A 20,141-nucleotide genomic window follows, 5' to 3' on the forward strand; every position below is an offset into this window, starting at 1 on the left:
AAAATGTCACCTCAGAGAAGGATCTGAAATATGTTTTCCTCGAAGCTTGAATTTTGCTTTATTCTGGATTGTTTTATTTGATGGTTTCATAGGCTGTAAACTGCTTCGAGATCCCACCCCCCTTTTGAAATATAAAATGGTGTAGAAAATAAATTAACAACAACAAAAAATGGGGGGGGGGATGGCAGCTAGACATTTCATTGTGGTGAACATATGTTTAAGGTGCCGTTTGACAATTAGCTTATATATCCGACACTGTTATATATAGACATACACTTAATATATCAAACAGGGAGTAAAACCCCATCCAGAACAGGCCCTTTACTGCAGAATCAACCAAACAACAGTCTCCACATCAAATCCATTAGGCACTTGAGACACCATTTTAGAACCATCCATGGGATTGGATGGAAGTACAAAAGGCAGAGAGCTGAGCATCAACAGCCTGATGAGGACACCTTAGCGCAAATCTCCAGTCAACCTTCCCCGGTGGTTTTATGTACAGTGTTATAAACAGTATGGTGCAGTGGTTCAAGTGCTGGACTAAGACCTGGGAGAACACGGTTCGAATTTCCACTTGGCCGTGAAACTGGGTGATCTTGGGCCAGTCACGCACTCTCAGCCTGACCTGCCTTGTAGGGTTGTTGAGGATAAAATGGGGAGCAAGAGGAGCTGGATATGATACAATGAATAAGAAGTTAAGACGCAAACTTAATTTCACCCAACATGCCAAAGGACCATTTTCCTATTTAAATACAGTTGCACCTAGGAAGTTGAATGAATCCGTTCCAGAAGTCCGTTCAACTTCTGAAACTTTCAGAAACCAAAGCACGGTTTCTGATTGGCTGCAGGAAGCTCTTGGAGCCAACTGGAAGCCCCATAGGACGTTCGGTTTCCAAAAGAATGTTCGAAAACCGGAACGTTCAACTCTTAAGGCGTTTGGGAGCCAAAGTACGACTGTAGAGCTCCTCCACCCTCCCCTTTTCCTCCACCTCTTTCGTCGCCTCCATCCAGACCCTGCCAAAATAAATCCAAGTCTGTTGATAACTGGATCTTGGAAGCGGACTTTTTAACGCATGCCAATCTGCCCCATTCCCTTCCCAGCGTGTACAATGGCTTTCTTCACACAACTTCTGACAACAGGTGTCCCTAACGGCCGGGATCGTTCTCTGGTTAGGCTGGATTTTTTAAATGTTAGTTTTGGACATTCAAACTACAGTGGTACCTCGGGTTAAGAACTTAATTTGTTCCGGAGGTCCGTTCTTAGCCTGAAACTGTTCTTAACCTGAGGTACCACTTTAGCTAATGGGGCCTCCCGCTGCCGGTGCACGATTTCTGTTCTCATTCTGAGGTAAAGTTCTTAACCCGGGGTACTATTTCTGGGTTAGCGGCATCTGTAACCTGAAGCATCTGTAACCTGAAGCGTCTGTAACCCGAGGTACCACTGTATAGGATCCTGAACTGATCGGTGGGTGTTTAAGAGAAGTTCAATGCTAATTGCAGCGCGAAATGAAAGCGACTGGTATCTATGAACAGGAGGCGGGCGGAGATATACACACACACACACACACACACACACAAGCAGTGAGTCAGCTGTGATCGGCATTAATAGGAAAGAGCTGGAGCATGCCAGCTGCCAAGTTAGTTGTACTGGAGGCCATTGCATGTTGGAAGGAATGAGAAGTACCGGCGCGCATGCTGCGGGAGCAGCCTTGCCAGGTTTTTCCGAGGGAGCTCCTCCCAGGCATCGGGGCAGTGTTTAGGAGGGTGGCAGCCTGCAGCCACTGGATGTTGCAATCCCACAGGAAGCCACGGAGCTGCCCGGACTTGGCAGGGCTCTGGGGGAAGCCAGCTGCAGCTGAAAGGCGGGCACGTGCCAGGCTGCAAATCCCATCCACGGCACAGAACACTGCGATCTCTCTCTTTTATTCTCTCGCTCCCCTGCGAATAAAGTTTCTCAAAGCGCAAGGCTGGCAGGCAGCTCGGAGGAAGACAGCTTTCGGGTCCTCTCTCTCTCTCTCTCTCAACCTGTTTGGCTGGGCAGGGGGAAAGGTGTATTTTTTTATATACAGTGGTACCTTGGTTCTCAAACGCCTTGGTACTCAAACAACTTGGAACCCAAACACAGCAATCCAGAAGTAAGTGTTCTGGTTTGCAAACTTTTTTCAGAAGTCGAACGTGCTCCGTTTTGAGTGCCACGCTTCTGTTTTCTGTGTTATGCTGAGGTCTGTCTGTTTGTGTGATTTATTTTGCGTTTTCGTGGCTCTATTTTGTTTTGTTTTTGTGTCTGTGTGGAACCTAGTTCAGCTACTGATTGGCTGATTGTGTGACTGCAGTACATTGTTTATTGCTTTCATTTTATGGATCAATGGCCTCGTTAGATAGTAAAATTCATGTTAAATTGCTGTTTTAGGGGTTGTTTTTTAAAGTCTGGAACGGATTAATCCGTTTTGCATTACTTTCTATGGGAAAGCACCTTGGTTTTGGAACACTTTGTTTTGGAACAAACTTCTGGAACGGATTAAGTTTGAGAAGCAAGGTACGACTGTATATACGTATCTTGATTGGCCCAGGAAGTGAAGTGCTCACCCATGTCTTTCAAAGGAAGGTGGCTTTTATGTGCATCTTGCAACAAATTGTTGCAGCGCAGAGCACTCCTGTCCAGAGTTCGAGCCAGGCAGTCATGACAACGTCCCAAATATTCTCCATTCCCCTAATTCTAGGTTTCCAGTTTTACTCAACAGTATTTCGTGGACACTAACCATGTTGAGTCCTAAATAGGCAGCCGAGTCCTAAATAGGCAGTTGGAGCGGTGGGGAGAGATTCTCCCAAGCCTGATGATCACAGAGCTGGAAGGAACCGCAAGGGTCATCTAGTCCAACCCCCTGCAATGCAGAAATCTTTTGACCAACATGGGACCCGAACCCACAATCTTTGGTGTAATTATATCTCTCTCTTGTGTGCAGATGGTGCTGTTTTAGCTACCTAAAGATCAACGCTTGGGAGGATGAGTTCACAGTTAGTATATCAACCTTTCTGAAATCCTGAAATTCTTCTACCCCACTCTTCTAAACTTTATTCTTTTCTCACCCAAACTCATCATTCAGGTAATTCGTCAGGAGGGAGAAGCAAATTCAAACTCCCCACCCCAACCAAATGTAAAATCCTGATACAATCGCTTGTTCTATATATTATCTTTATTCAATTAAAATGCTTTTGATGCCACACTTTCATTAAAACCAAAGATAGCTGTACGGCACTTTTAAAAGTTGCCATAAAACCAGCACACGTATAATAACACTCATAAAAGCAGTCAACCGCGACAAAATTTAGAACAAATTGGTATGAACTGCCGGCAAAGGCTTGGAAAAATAAATGGGTTTTGTTTTTTAGCAAGTGCTGAAATAGTGTTGCCTCCTATAGCATTCTACACTAGCGGTAGCTTCCAGGCCAGCCTTACGGTAAAGGTAAAGGTAAAGGGACCCCTGACCATTAGGTCCAGTCGTGACCGACTCTGGGGTTGCGGCGCTCATCTTGCTTTATTGGCTGAGGGAGCCCGCGTACAGCTTCTGGGTCATGTGGCCAGCATGACTAAGCCGCTTCTGGTGAACCAGAGCAGCGCACGGAAACGCCGTTTACCTTCCCGCCAGAGTGGTACCTATTTATCTACTTGCACTTTGACATGCTTTCGAACTGCTAGGTGGGCAGGAGCAGGGACCGAACAACAGGAGCTCACCCCATCACAGGGATTTGAACCACCGACCTTCTGATCGGCAAGTCCTAGGCTCTGTGGTTTAACCCACAGCGCCACTTGCGTCCCTTAGCCTTAAGGTACAGGCCTGCATAGAGGATAGTAGTATCATCCAATCCAGTGCATATGTCGCAATGGCAAGGCCATCCCTGGGAAAAGTTGCTCCTAGCCTCTGTCACTACCTGTGGCTTCAGCTACAAGAGAACTCCCAGACTATAAACGAGTGTTAGAAACTCTGACATATAAGCTAATCACCAAATGGTACCTTAAACCTAGGTTACGGTAGCCACAACAGAATGTCTAGGTGCCTTTTGTTGCAGTTGTTGTTGTTGTTGTTGTTGTTGTTGTTGTTGTTGTTGTTGTTGTTATTATTATTATTATACCACTTTATAGTTGTACCTTGGTTGCCAAACTTAATCCATTCTGGGAGTCCGTTCGACTCCCGGAACCGTTCGAAAACCAAGGCACGGCTTCCGATTGGCTGCAGGGGCTTCCTGGACTCAATCGGAAGCCGCAGAAGCCGTGTCGGACGTTCAGCTTCCAAAGAACACTCATTTCCGGGTTTTTAACGTTCGGCGGCCGAAATGTTCAGCAACTAAGCCATTCAACAACCAAGGTACGGCTATATATTTTAAAGAGGAAAAAATCTCAAAGTGGTTTACAACACGTTAAAACATCCAATAAAACAATCTAGGATAAAGAAAGAATTCAAGCTTCAGGGGAAAATGTCAGATCCTTTTTCTAAGTGACATTTTGCTTTCCCCAGTCGCCAGCCTGATATCCAGAGATCTTCCCTGGTCGCAATTGGACCCGTTGCCAGTTGCAAAACGCACCTGGCACCGAACTAATTTTGAACACTGGTGGCAACCCACCTACCCACTCCCCCATTTCCCCAAGCTTAGAGGTTTCATCGTCAGTTGCTCTGGGCTTTGGGGGGGTCTCTGAGCACCACCGAACCCCAGAGCAAAATTGGTCAGCCGCTGTTAACATGAATTTTGGAAGGCCACCAAAACTTGCCAAAACGTGAAGACCGCTATGAAAAAGTGGGCATGCCAAAAGGGTTTTCACCATCAACACACACTTCCTTAATCGGTCAACAAAGGTAAGGGAAAGCTTCCACACAAGGATACAAATGGGACGAGGCGTTGCCAGCTTGCTGGTTGGGGTAATCCCTGCCCCTCTACACATTGCCATCCTTTTCGCACATCTAGTACAGTGGTACCTCAGGTTAAGTACTTAATTCGTTCCGGAGGTCTGTTCTTAACCTGAAACTGTTCTTAACCTGAAGCACCACTTTAGCTAATGGGGCCTCCTGCTGCCGCCTTGCCACCAGAGCACAATTTCTGTTCTCATCCTGAAGCAAACTTCTTAACCTGAAACACTATTTCTGGGTTAGCGGAGTCTGTAACCTGAAGCGTATGTAACCCGAGGTACCACTGTACAGCAAATCTGCACACGCCAAATCTATTTCTGCAAATGGACTTGAGTCTGCAGGTTTGGGAAGCCTGAGTTTCACTTATAACTTCGCGGCCAGCCAGGTTGACATGACAGCACATGCACACAGTTACTTTGCTACTTACTTAAAGTGAATCTGCAACAAGACCCTCCCTCCCATTCTTGTTTCTGCCACCACTGCGTGTTATTTCAGATCCACTGTGCCCACCTCAATGTGCTGTAAATGCAGCTAATTCACTTCGTTCCTGATCATGTCATGGCTCTCAAGTGTCAGCTGCAATAAAACAAATGACCCATTTCCTGAAAGAGCAAAAGGGCGCTTGGGATACCCTCCTCCTCCTCCTCACCTCCATTTTGAGCTTTGCCTGCTGTGGTTGCCTTCGTTCTTCTGAGTCACTGGACTTTTATGAATTAAGTCGGAATTTCACAAGCGCACGATGGAAATCCACAGGACCTGGTGTTGACAGAAGCCGGGCAAGGAGATGAAGGAGATCTTGGGGGGGGGGGGACACATCACACAGGCCATGAAACGAGAAAAGGTGGGTGCTACAGCGTGGTTGGGGAGCAAAACCAGAAGAGGGGTGGACCGATGGTCTGCGTCTCCTAGTAGGAAACAATGCAGAGCAGTGGAAAGGCAAATTTTGCACGCTGATTGGAAATAGCCAGTCCAAGCTGCGGTCCCAGGGCTGAAATGAATACTGGTGGTCTGACAGCTGATCCCAAAAGGCTATGTTACAAGGTGACAATAATTCACTGCATGGAAGGGATCAGATGATGAAGCATAGCCATTAGCCAGTCACCCAGGGTGTTTATTCTTCTGGGCAAGATCTACCACTCAAGCCACCCCAGAGCAGATGGGATGCTTTCTTATCATCATCACCACCACCACAACCACATTTCTGTGAGATGCGGAAAACCACGTGTGGTCAGCTGCAAGGCTAAAATAATGAGTGATGAACATTCCTGGCTGCCTGAAATTTGGCTTTAGCCATTCGTAACATACTCCACATACGGAGACATTTGTGGCGTCGTACGTGTGTGGATGGTCCTTGCTTGTTTGTAGCACAGCATCCATGCGACGTTCTTCAAGAAAGCCCACCTGTTTGGCAAGCTTCCTTGACTTTTTCGAGCACCAAAATGGCAATGCACCATTGCTGAGGAAATGGAGGTTCTTTCCCCTATACAGTGGTACCTCGGATTAAGTACTTAATTCGTTCCGGAGGTCCGTTCTTAACCTGAAACTGTTCTTAACCTGAAGCACCACTTTAGCTAATGGGGCCTCCTGCTGCTGCCACGCCGCCGGAGCACGATTTCTGTTCTCATCCTGGAGCAAAGTTCTTAACCTGAGGTAATATTTCTGGGTTACCGGAGTCTGTAACCTGAAGCGTATGTAACCTGAAGCGTATGTAACCCAAGGTACCACTGTACGGTCATACCTTGGTTGTCAAACGCCTTGGTAATTGGACATTTTGGTTCCCAAACGCAGCAAACCCAGAAGTGAGTGTTCCGGTTTGCAAACGTTCTTCAGAAGCCGGACGTCCGAGGAGGCTTCTGATTGGCTGCAGGAGCTTCCTGCAGCCAATCAGAAGCCGCGCTTTGGTTCCTGAATATTTTCGAAGTCGAACAGACTTCTGGAACGGATTCTGTTCGACTTCCAAAGCAATCAGAAGCCGCAGAAGCTCCATCGGATGTTTGGGTTCCAAAGAACATCCACAAATCAGAACAGTCATGTCTGGGTTTGTGGCGTTCAGGAGCCAAAACCTCCGAGCACCAAGGCTTTCAGGATTGAAGGTAAAGGTAAAGGACCCCTGACAGTTAAGTCCAGTCGCGAACGACTCTGGAGTTGTGGCGCTGATCTTGCTTTACTGGCCGAGGGAGCCGACGTTTGTCCGCAGACAGTTTTTCGGGGTCATGTGGCCAGCACAGGGCAGTGAGCTGAAAATAGGTGTTTTCTCATATTGCCCCTGTATTTTGGAATGCCCTTCCCTCTCTGCCATAAGTGAACCAGCAACCACAAGTTGCTTTCAACATCTTCTCTTTCCCTGACCCATCAGACTGCACACTATTTTATGTGTTTGTGGCCCATGACTTCCTGTTTTATTTGATTTTATATGCTCTTTTATACTGCAGTTTTATTGGTTTTGGGCTGCATTTTTGTTTTAACAATATCAATTTTTTTTAACTGTACACTGCTTAGAGGTTTAAAAAACATTAAGTTGTTTATAAATGCTATATAATGCTTTGTATATATTTTTTTGAAATAAAAACTTGCAGTTGTTTGTATTTAGGCCATGGTATGCTTTGTAATTATAAACTACATATCCTTTCCCTCTTGATATGTTTTATTATTACTTAATACATTACATAGGTGTCTTCTTTACTGATTGTGATAACTTACTCTTTTCTCTCTCTTTGCAAACAAATTACTCTTTTATTTTTTCCCTGTCACCTGTTTATACATTTAATTACTTTTTTAAAAATGCTGATAGATAGGCAATGCAATCTAGAAGTCTTATTCAGCTATGCTGAATGAACTTGGCTTTGAATCCAAGCAATATATCTTAACTGATCTGAAAATCTGATTGGGAGTTGTGCTCCTTTGGCCTCTAGCTATTCTCAACTTGTTAAGATAGTGGAAAACTACCCAGAAAGAGTAAACCCAGGGAGGGCTTCACTTCTACTGTTCTCAGATTTTGCAGCTCTGTGTACACAAACTTGCAGACTCTGTCCCAAGCTCTACATTAGCCATCTCAAACTTTGTCCAGGGCTAGCCTCCCTAAGTCAATAATGTATGCTCCCCATTCATATCGTTTATTGACAATAGTGCAGTAATCTCCGTCTGTCTCAGTCACAGCAGACACTATGGAAAAATGATCTTAAGGCTCTGAGCTCCGGTATACCCTGTGAATGTGAGCTGAAACTGTAATGCAAAAGGCTTTGCAAATCTGTTTCGATGTCATATGGATGACTGCAGACAAGACTTAACACCTGCACATGTATTTGTCCTGATGACTGGCAACTCCTTACAATTTTTCAAAATCATTTTGAGTTTAGAATGCTTAACTGAAGTCATTAATTTCTACTCATTGTGGTCAGGGCAAGAAGCACACTGTATGTGTACACTCACTGAATGCTAGCCTTGCATAAAGGTAAAGGACCCCTGGACAGTTAAGTCCAGTCAAAGGAGACTATGGGGTTGCGGTGCTCATCTCACTTTCAGGCCGAGGGAGCCGGCGTTTGTCCACAGACAGCTTTTCAGGAGGTCAAGTGGCCAGCATGACTAAACCGATACTGGCACACAGAGGACCGTGACGAGTGCCAGAGTGCATGGAAACACCGTTTACCTTCCCTCCACAGCGGTACCTATTTATCTACTTGCACTGGTGTGCTTTCGAACTGCTAGGTTGGCAGGAGCTGGGACACAGCAATGGGAGCTCACTCTGTCGCGGGGATTCGAACCGCCGACCTTCCGATCGGCAGCCCAAGAGGCTAAGTGGTTTAGACCACAGCGCCACCCACGTCCCTTCCTTACAGGAACCTGGACCCATGTGCTTGGATGGAAGGGGGCAGGGTCGCTGGTAAGATCCTTTAACACAATAACCCCAGAGACAGCTGAATTTGGCTTGTGTGAGAGGCCAGGGGTCCCAAACACAACTCTAGCAATGGGAGCTGGGCATGTTTAGCCTGGAGAAGAGGAGGTTAAGGGGTGATATGATAGCCACGTTCAAATATATAAAAGGATGTCACATAGAGGAGGGAGAAAGGTTGTTTTCTGCTGCTCCAGAGAAGCGGACACGGAGCAATGGATCCAAACTACAAGAAAGAAGATTCCACCTAAACATTAGGAAGAACTTCCTGACAGTAAGAGCTGTTCGACAGTGGAATTTGCTGCCAAGGAGTGTGGTGGAGTCTCCTTCTTTGGAGGTCTTTAAGCAGAGGCTTGACAACCATATGTCAGGAGTGCTCTGATGGTGTTTCCTGCTTGGCAGGGGGTTGGACTCGATGGCCCTTGTGGTCTCTTCCAACTCTATGATTCTATGATTCTATGACCTGGGCACCTATCTCTGCCACAGTCTCTGTACCTACCAGATCAGCAAAATCAGGTGACACAAGGAGCCAACAGGATTCCACCAGGTGTTATAAAGCTGCTGGCTCTAGGCTGACTGTTCAGTCTGAACAACGTGCTGCTCAGACACAGATTGTTAAGACTGCCCATCCTCACTTGGTCCAGGGTGGATGTGATTTAAATCAAGTTGATTTAAATCACTAGTCAGTAAGACTTCATTTAAATCATTTTTTTACAGAAAGACTCATTTTTGCTGGTATAATCTTAATATTTACAACCAGATGAAGGTTTCGTTTTTGGAATAATAAACTTTCAGAGTAGTTTTTACAGTTATATCAAAAATTACTGATTTGGTTATACCATTAGAAAAACATAGATAATTATGAAATTATTGTGAGGTTTAATAAGTCAACTGTTTATATTTGGACAACTTTTCTGCTGTACTTTATTGGAAATAAGGAGAAAAATAATCATTTCCTTAATAACAATTTAAACAATTTATTTAACTAAAACAACAACATTACAGCATATATATCCATGTTTGTTAACTGATCATGTGATTAAACGATTTTTTTAATAAAAAAAACTAGACTGAGTTTTAGCACACGTGAAAAACTTAAAACAAATCCTTATTTCCTGATGAATAGCCTTTGGAGTAGAATGTAACTTAAATAGAAAACTATCTTTAGAAAGATGTTTCCTCCAAAAGCATTCCATTTGAAAAATCCGATTTAAATTAAAAATAATCTGATTTAAATTTGAAAAATCTGATTATTATTTTTTTATTAAAAATCATTGCTTTTTATCCACCCTGCTTGGTACACTGTGCACCTCTGGGTCACTAGCCCTGGTACTAACAGGAATAGCTCTAATTTTTCCACCCTCTCTTTTCCTTGCCTCCTCCTCCTCTTTTTCAGTATTCAGGTGTTCAAAATTAACCACGCACCAGGTGCATTTTGCACCTGGCTTTAGACCACTTCTGACCAAGTGAAGATGCCTGGGCGCCGGGATCCTTGGATCTGGAGTGTTTTCACACACTAATACCCCATCCTGTAGAATTCGACCAGTTATGTTTTATCCGCACAATCAGAATGAATTTCAGGAACCAGAATGCTTTTGCTGTGCAGCCTTAGCAGAAGTTGTCACCATTAAGAAAAAGAGGTCGGAATAGGCCAATATGTATGTGGATGGTCCCTGGATCGAGTGACTTTTCTTCTTTAAGTTCTCAAAGCTCTTAACCTTGCTCAAGGTTGTCATCTGAACTAGCCAGATGTGTAACTGAGAATCAATCACGGTCAATCCATCATTTGAAAAATAAGACTTCAGAGCAGTCATGCCTCAAAATGTAAACTAGACATTCCATTTTGGCGACTGCAACCTTGGTTTAAGGATCCATTTGGCCCCTAGCTTATATATCTGAGTTTCTAATACTACTCTCACATGTTTGTCTGAATTAATTTCTTTCCCTCCCCACACCCCACCTCTCTCTTTCCTCCTTTCCTTTTTAATGTTAATAGACCAATTTTATGTACATATGTGGTATAATGGATCAAAAGAATATACGTGAACAAAAAGCTTAACCTGTGATATTCAACACACTCCTCAGACATAAAATTATGTACAACTCAACTACAGTGGTACCTCAGGTTACATACGCTTCAGGTTACAGACTCCGCTAACCCAGAAATAGTACCTCAGGTTAAGAACTTTGCTTCAGGATGAGAACAGAAATCGTGCTCTGGACCTCCGGAACGAATTAAGTACTTAACCCGAGGTCCCTGTATGCTGGAACTTTTTTACCAGTAAACCTCATGCACCACCTCTCTGTGGAAAGTAGAGATGTTTGAAAGATCTGCCTTTTTGTTAATTCACTTACTAAAGCCACAACCCTCAGAACTACTATTCTTCTACAGCCGTCTTTTAACCATTGGGGTATTCTAGCTCTCTAACTGGCCTGCTCTCTAGATTCTTACTCCTGTTTGTGTTCTCGTAATTCTCCTTAGAGGTAAGTCAGAATTATTTCTATTTTGCTGATGGGGATCTCAGAATGAGAAATAGTGACTCGCCCGAAACTATGCAAATAGCAGGAATCTGACTCTCAAGATTCCTCAAGGCAATTCTGTATCTTATTGGCTTCCAACCAATCTTGTACAGGTTCATGTAAACTTTTTCCCCCAGCCCAAAGTCAGTGAATTTGCACAAGCTGAGTTAGTCTTCTGGAAGGTTCAACGCAAGGCTGGATCAAGACAAAACATGTTTTTGATTCAACCTCTTTCCTAAGATTGTCAGGAGGCAATTTTGTCATACATACGTATTCTGCATTAGTTGGGAAGTGGGATCAGCAAAAGCCGCAGAAAAAGAAATGTCTATTCAGATCTAGACAAAATATTTGTCTTGAATTCATCTTTCATCCCAGAGGAAAAACATGCCTAAGTCCCAGTGAAATAAATAAAGACCAGGGCTTATTAATGGTGACATGTTCTGCATACACATGCATTTAAAGAACTTTGTTTTGCTCCAAAGAATCGTGTAACTCATTAAGGATTGAGATTTGTAGTTTTGTGAGGGATATACTATGGTTCCCGGGATTCTTTGAAGGAAAGCAATGTGCTTTAAAAGTGCTTTACACATACAGTCGGACCTTGGTTGTCGAACGCCTTGCGACTTGAACGTTTTGGCTCCCAAACACTGCAAACCCGGAAGTGAGTGTTCCTGTTTGCGAACATTTTTTGGAAGCCGAATGTCTGGTGCGGCTTTCGATTAGCTGAAGGAAGCTCCTGCAGCCAATCAGAAGCAGTGCCTTGGTTTTCGAACTTTTTCAGAAGTCGAACGGACTTCCGGAACGGATTACGTTCAAGAACCAAGGTACGACTGTACTGTATATACATCTAACATCTTACTAGCTGTGTACATCTAACATCTTACTAGCTGCTGAAGCATAAACTGATTTAAACCCAATCTTAAATCTGAATCTTCTTAGTTGGATTGTTCTATTAATCAAGTGTCCAGCAGAGGTTTTTAAACACCTTTGACTACAGACTTCAAAAAAGTGATATTAAAGAAGATGTTCTTAAGCACCCGGCTGAAAGGAAAGTGGAGCTCCTTTGCATCACTTGGGATAGAATCCTAACTTTTTTCCTTTGCTCTAATACACCAAAGAATGCAGCATTAGAGAGCACAGAAATGTAGCGTTCAAAGGGGTCCCCAGGGTCATCTAGTCCAACCTCCTGCAATGCAGGAATCTCAATGAAAGCATCCATGGCAGATGGCTGCCTAACCTCTGCTTAAAAACCTCCAAGGAAGGAGAGTCCACTGATTCAGATCCTACCCTCCGCAGCAGGAGAAAACAGCCATTTGGATATTTGAAGATGGCTATCATATCTCCTCTCAGTCTCCTCTTTACTAGGCTAAACATACCCAGTTCCCTCAACCGTTCCCCACAAGGCTTGGCTTCCATACCCTTTACGGTTGCAAGAATTCCTGAAACCTGAAGCCATGGACATTTCCCACCAGAACTTCATAAAATAGGACCACCACCACTTTAGTGTAGGAAGAGGGCCTTATATCTGAGTCAGAGCACTGGTCCATGATGGTCTAAAATGACTGGCCACATCTCTCCAAGGTCTCAGATGGGGGACTTTCTCTCAGCAACGCTAGGAGATGCTGCAATTGAAGCTGAGAACACATGGATGATCTTGGGTGCCAAACAAGTTGCCCACCTTCTCCTAGCAGATCCACAGCCTTCAAGACAAAACTCAAGTATTAAGACAAGCAATAAGAAAAAGGGACACTGAGGTTCAGATAAACAGACACTGCTCATCCCACAGAATGGCAAAAACACCACCAAATGCATCATAGAATTGTAGAGTTGGAAGGGACCCTATGGGTCGTCTAGTTCACTAATTCACTACAGTGGTACCTCGGGTTAAGAACTTAATTTGTTCCATAGGTCCGTTCTTAACCTGAAACTGTTCTTAACCTGAGGTAACACTTTAGCTAATGGGGCCTCCTGCTGCTGCCGCGCTGCTGGCGCACGATTTCTGTTCTCATCCTGAAGCAAAGTTCTTAACGCGAGGTACTATTTCTGGGTTAGCAGAGTCTGTAACCTGAAGCGTCTGTAACCCTAGGTACCACTGTACTATCTTCCTTGGGAATAGCAGGTTCTGTTATTTATAATCCCATTATGATGGGATTCTGCTTCCCTGCCACAGGAGAGGGGAGGAAAGGGAAGTTCTATTTGTTACACAACTGGGGTGCTACAGCTGAACCCTACCCCAAAACACAATACAAATTGTTTACTCAGAACTGCATCCGACTAAGTAAAATGAGGCTTAAAGGTAAAGGTACCCCTGACCATTAGGACCAGTCGCAGACGACACTGGGGTTGTGCGCTCACCTCGCTCTATAGGCTGAGGGAGCCGGCGTTTGTCCGCAGACAGCTTCCAGTTCATGTGGCCAGAATGACTAAGCCGCTTCTGGCGAACCAGAGCAGCGCACGGAAACGCCGTTCTACCTTCCTGTGGGAGCAGTACCTATTTATCTACTTGCACTTTGACGTGCTTTCGAACTGCTAGGTTGGCAGGAGCAGGGACCGAGTAACGGGAACTCACCCCGTCACGGGGATTCGAACCGCCAACCTTCTGATCAGCAAGTCCTAGGCTCTGTGGTTTAGACCATAGCGCCGCCTGCATCCACAAATAAGGTTTACTCCTAGCTAAATACGCACCGGCTTGTGGTAGGAATACCCACACATCCAAACCCAAATCATCACCCTGGCCTATTCTAAGTCAGAAGTCCTCAAATATGCAGAGAACTGCACATGAAAACAGGATCCAAAGAACCATTTGGCAAATGCTGTGAACCCAAGGGAAGACCTTGGGCTAATGTTCCTCAAGCAGCAAGCTGCAAAGGGGGGGGGAATCGACTGCTCAAAAAGAAAAGGGCACAATTCCCCTGTCCTGGGTAAAGGATCCTGGTTTTCAAAGTTCTGCCTCACCAATATATACAAGTACCTTCCTCTTTTCATAAATGCAGCATCTTAGACCCCAGGAATCACGGACACTGCCATTTAACTATACAGTGTGTGGTGTAAAGCTGAAAACAAATTACAGTGGTACCTCGGGTTACATATGCTTCAGGTTACAGACTCCGCTAACCCAGAAATAGTACCTCGGGTTAAGAACTTTACCTCAGGATGAGAACAGAAATCGTGCTCCGGCGGCGTGGCGGCAGCAGGAGGCCCCATTAGCTAAAGTGGTGCTTCAGGTTAAGAACAGTTTCAGGTTAAGAACGGACCTCCGGAACCAATTAAGTACTTAACCCAAGGTACCGCTGTACAACTAAGAAGCTGCACTTTCTTTTCCCAAATCTTTAGCATGCCATCTTTTTAGAGGGCTACAACTTGTAGGTATCACAACTTCTAGAACCAATTATCATTCTACGTCTCTTCTAAAGCAAATATTTGCTGCTTTGTTCCAAGTGTCACTACCCTTTCAGGAAACTCTGAACTTTCCCACCAATGCTTCCCCCTGCCTTTACAAAACCCCCACAAAAGTTCACTAAATTTAAAAGGGCATGCCGTGCAATCTGTATTTGTAAACCTGCACATTTCCTTGGAGGCAAGCCCCACTTCGCTCAGTGGGGCTGACTCCCAGGTAAGTGTGCATAGGAATTAAGACTTAAGAAATCTTTTGTGGTGTCACCAAGGGAAACGCATTCAACTCATAAAGTCAGCATGTATCTGCTGAGCAGACTAGTTATTAGCTACCAATAAATAGAACCTCCTATAAGGCATCTTGGAGTTGATTCTCTATCTTAGGTGCCTGGGATTTTTAAATGCTAAATTTGTCTTATTTTTCTCAAGAATCTCTTCCATTTTCCCAACTTTTTGCTGCCACAATTCTGAAAAGCATCCATTTTTCTGGGTATTTTGGGACGTTTGGGGGGAAATGAATACATAAAAAGGGGCGTGGGAAGAATGGCATTTATCATTTGAGGTATGTTTCCCTGCAGATGCAAAACAAGAATTACTTGTGAATTCTCCTAAAACTTCTATTTTTCCTTTATGTAAAATATGAACACTTTTCTAACCAGTGAAAAACTGCCCCTTCGTTCCCTCTTAAGCTGAAACTTTTAAGAACTAAATAGGTGCTTAGAATTCTACGAAGGCTGCACTTTCCCTGAGACTTAGCCCTACTGGACATCTTGGGACTTACTTCTGAGTAAAATGCATAGGTTTAGACTGCCTATGCCTCTCTAACTTTAAAAATTTCAACCAGGAAGATCCAATTAATTCACATTGCTCAAAAGGTACCAGGTCCAAGCTGAAGACAAGACATACTTTTCTTGATCCATGGGATCTCCCTCATGTGAATTTGCAGTGCGCCATGCAGAAAAAGTATGCAGCATGGGATCAATAGAAGTGATCCAGCAATGAAGCGAGACTTGAAACTCTCCTTGTCACATGTTGGCTCTCTAGCCACTTAGGGGTAACTGCTTCACACCAACCTTTTCCCCTTTTTATTGCCTCTAAGTGGAGCTACTTTTGGGGCACATCTTTAACTCTATGAACAGTTCCTGGATTGGAAACCAGTCAATACAGTGGTACCTCAGGTTAAGTACTTAATTCGTTCTGGAGGTCTGTTCTTAACCTGAAACTGTTCTTAACTTGAAGCACCACTTTAGCTAAAGGGGCCTCCCACTGCTGCCGTGCCGCCGGAGCACGATTTCTGTTCTCATCCTGAGGTAAAGTTTTTAACCCAAGGTACTATTTCTGGGTTAGCCGAGTCTGTAACCTGAAGCATATGTAACCTGAAGCGTATGTAACTCAAGGTACCGCTGTATTGCAACAGAGATTTTAAATCTACACGTCATTTCTGCCTTTCCTGTCCCTAATACCCGTTTCATTTTATGAGCTTACTTTTATACCCCCAACAATTCACTAGGAAAGACACTGTTGCCTGTAACCAAAAAAATATATGAAGCAATACCAAACAGGTAAATCTACCAAAATAGGTATGCAAAAAGCAAAACAGAACCATTTTGAAATAGTACGTTTAAGCTCATTTAAGTGAAAGCTTTTAGCATGATTCCAACTTTCTTTCCTTTTGATGCAAAACAAGTGTAAAGTTAACCCTTTTGTTGGGGAACTGAACAGTAACAAATTAAAGCAAATGTTTTTTTGTAGATTCTCCCATTAAACTTAAGGCTGCAAACCTCTACACACAATCATCCTGGGAATAAGCTCCATTAAACTCAATGTGACTTCCTTCTGAGTAGACATGCATAGGACTGCGCTGTTAGTTCCTTGTTTGTTGTAAGGATAAAAAGCTCACAGACATACGATCTTCAGCTAAATTTGTAGAAAACTACACATCTACTACAGGATCTAAGCTTTCACACATTCTGTTAAAAAGAGCGTAACTTAAGAAACTGCACATGTATTGACGAGATGCCTTAAGCAAGTTTTCTCATAATTCTACAGAAGTTAACCCCAAACAACAACAAAAATCCTAATAATTAATAAGTGTGCTACTTCTGTGAATAACATAGCTTAGCTATACCTGTTGATAAACTGCCTTAAAACCATCACATGCAACATGTCCCTATTAGTTAGAATTTTGACTACAGAGGTATAATCACTGTTTCCTTAGTTACTAAATTTCATTCTCTCTATGCTAGTCACTTCCAGTCTTTCATATTTGGAATGTTTGCTTGATGGATTCACTTAATTTTCCCTCCTCTCGTTCTTATCCATTCACATTTGTCCTGGTCCCCCACCCCACCCCACCATTCTATCCACTTCAATCTTTTCAGTCTGAGACAACCCCACCCCTAACCTCCAAACATTTCTTAACATTCTTGAGTCCTTAAAACATCTTCGAGGTTGTTTTAATTAACCCTTTCCACCACCAAAGGAATTTGCTGACTTTTAAGGAATAAAATTGCAAAAAAAAAATCCCCCCATGTCCTTTTTTCAATAAAGTTATAACAGAAAACATACACGCCAAACACACAAAGTCTTTTTAAATATATATAAATTGCAACTCGGGAGTACTTTCTTGTAAGTAAATGCAACTTTTAACAAGAATGTCAAGATTAAGTAGAGATATTGCAGTCCCAGAAAGACCCAACAAGACTTCTCATTAAGTAAGTGCTTTACTTGTATATAGTTCAGTTTTTCTAAGTAGGAAATCACAAATTTACTTATCCATCTGTGCATCTCATATATTAAGAAAATGTTAACTCTGTGCTTGGTATCTCAACTTGGTATTTGTTGAGCTTCATTTTTTTAAAATATAACATCCTGCTACAACCAATTCATTAAAAACTAGCTGAAATCATTCACAATTGTGGTGGAGATAAGCCCTTTTAGATATATCCAGAACCAACCATTTTTACAGAGGCCAGTAGCACATCCTACACGTGTTTTAATTACTATTTAAGATATCCAGGTGGCAGAGTTTATAAATGGTAGGCATGCCATGTCAATGGCAGTGCAGATTATAATCATTCCTTTCAAATCTGAGTATTTTGGGGCAACTTCTAGTAAATGAGGCTCAAGAAATAAGCCAAGCTTTATGTATTTTTAACTGTGGTTTTACTTCATTTAAAAAAATAAACTGAAAGGATACAGATCAGCATGCCTCTGTTTGGCTAGAATTTTCTTCCACTTAAAAGGTGACATTTTTTACAGATTTAGAGAGAAGGGGAAAACAACTCTCACAGTTATTGAGACTATGCTAATCATATTTAATTAACTAGTTGGGTATCATCCCAAACAAGAAAATCAAGCCTTGATACAAGTGAAAGGAAACACCCTAACCCTGTAAAAATTCAAGCTAGCAGAGTATACATTTTTATCAATGGAAAAGTGATCTTGTATGAAATACAGGCTCTCCTTTCTTGCCCTTAATACCTTGCCCAAAAGATTCAACATTTTTACTCTCACTTCTATAGGAAAGAAATGCAAAATCCCTGTTGGAAAACTATTGAAGTCACTTTATCACACATCCTGAGCACAAGGTTAAAAATGTATTTTAAGGGAACCTACATATAAAATCCTGGCATGCAACAGATGACGTCAGACCAACTCTTCTAAGGAAGACTTTGAAAACTCCAACATGGCCACTGACTATTAAGAAGGCAGATGTTTAGATGCATGGAGGTGAAAATATACCCCAGTGATAAGTCGTCTGGGATCTGTTTGATTTCTCTGCCTCAAGACTACTACCAGGTTTAATTTTTCTTCCTACTTACACCCAGATAACCACAATGTGCTTTGAATTACAAAATCTTTCAAGTGATTAATTTGTATATGGTAGATTTCTTAGCATTACTTAGCAAGACTTAAGAGAATCAGCAACTCCTCAAAATCATCAAATTTCTACACAACTGACAGGCTTTTTTGAAAGCGCTGAACAGGAAACAAGAATAATCAAGTTCCTTTTCTCTCCCTCCAACACCCAATCCCAGCTCCCAAATGTTTATTTTGCTTTGTTTCATTCTAGAATTGCCTGCCCAAAAATCCTTCTCCCAATTGTCATTTTAAACCACAGCTACACTGTGTACCATGCCACAAAGACAGTTACAAGCACTATTGATCACCCATTACACAAGGCCCATGCCTGTTGCTACAATAAAATAAATTATCGAATAGATTTTGGAGCCTTCCAATCCAGAGGGAGCTGAGGGAAGTCATTCATAAAAACGAAATGTTATCCTCCATCAGCACATTCTGCTACAAAGTTTGAAAGTCCAAGATATCTACACTCCCCATAAGGAGAAAGAGAACTTGTGGTGCGAATCACAAAACAGAATATATTGAACTATATAGGAATAAACACTCACATTTCACCCCACCCCCTTTATTTTTTAAACAACTGCCTGGAAAACACAAATTCACACTGAATTCTGGTGGAACAGCGCATTATGATGCTTGTGTCTCCTAGATTTCACAGGAATGAAGAGTAATTGTAACTTTTCTCATGTGATTTTTGCTTCACCATGCCTATCCAAATCTGCCATTTTTAATCCAGGCAACCAAACCATTGTACAAGCAGCAAGTACACATACTGAATATGTTAATACCACATTAAAGCATGATGAGATAACTACATCTCCACCAAGGTGTAAAGTTTGGGAATTATTCAGAGGGGCAGCAAATGAGAAAAAAACCAATACTGTACATTAAAGCATTAAAACAAAGCATTAAATTAAATTAAATTAAATTAAAACAAAGCATTAAAAGGTTGCATTGCAGAGGAAAGTCTGTTCAAGTAGGTATTTATTTACAGTAAATGGCCCTGAAATTTACAGAAGAGCGCCTCTGCCTCCCAATTTTCAAATTCCCTCTGAATGTACTGAATTCTGATTTTATCTCTTTTCCCTCTGGTACTTTAAGGGGGCAATCCTATGGGCAAGATCCACCAGGATGAGCTGCATAGGATACAGAAGTCAAGCTCAAGGCCCCAACCCTGGCTCAGCTGAAGATACATCAGAGTAAGTTGCTCAGCCTGGATGAGTTGAGGCTTGTGTAAATCTCCCCAAAAGGGGCGTGGTGGGGTTGGGACCAGAGAGAGGGGCTTAAGGCAGGATCCTAAACCCATTTGGCTCAGCCACACGATCTGGCAATACAGTGTAAAAGCACTATTTTAAAAGTTTTTCCCTCGTTCAGGATTAAGCAGAGCAGCAACCCCACTCCTAAGCAGGGTTTGGATTTGGTGTAACTTTATGACAGCTTAATTTACACCAATTTGCACCAGCTTCTTGCATAGGATTGCTCTGCAAAAGTAACTCTAGGAATTTGGATGGGGGGGTGAATCAAATTAGCCACCAATTTTGTTTTCTGCTCTCTTCAAAATAGTTTCC

At 42.9% G+C, this 20,141-nt stretch overlaps 2 protein-coding genes across 4 annotated transcripts in view; one reads left to right on the forward strand and one right to left on the reverse strand.

The window, feature by feature from the left end:
• Nucleotides 1-20,141, reverse strand: part of IGF2BP1 (insulin like growth factor 2 mRNA binding protein 1) — a 61,913-nt gene that overhangs the window by 39,223 nt on the left and 2,549 nt on the right. The window lies entirely within an intron of this gene.
• Nucleotides 13,699-20,141, forward strand: part of LOC128400841 (gastric inhibitory polypeptide-like) — a 36,085-nt gene continuing 29,642 nt past the window's right edge. The window contains exons 1-2 of the mRNA XM_053363442.1: nucleotides 13,699-13,800; nucleotides 19,675-19,772. Of these exons, the coding sequence (XP_053219417.1) occupies nucleotides 19,705-19,772 (68 nt within the window). The 5' untranslated portion in view covers nucleotides 13,699-13,800; nucleotides 19,675-19,704. The remainder of the gene's footprint in view (nucleotides 13,801-19,674; nucleotides 19,773-20,141) is intronic.

Source organism: Podarcis raffonei, chromosome 13, assembly GCF_027172205.1.
Source record: "Podarcis raffonei isolate rPodRaf1 chromosome 13, rPodRaf1.pri, whole genome shotgun sequence".
NCBI lineage: Eukaryota > Metazoa > Chordata > Lepidosauria > Squamata > Lacertidae > Podarcis > Podarcis raffonei.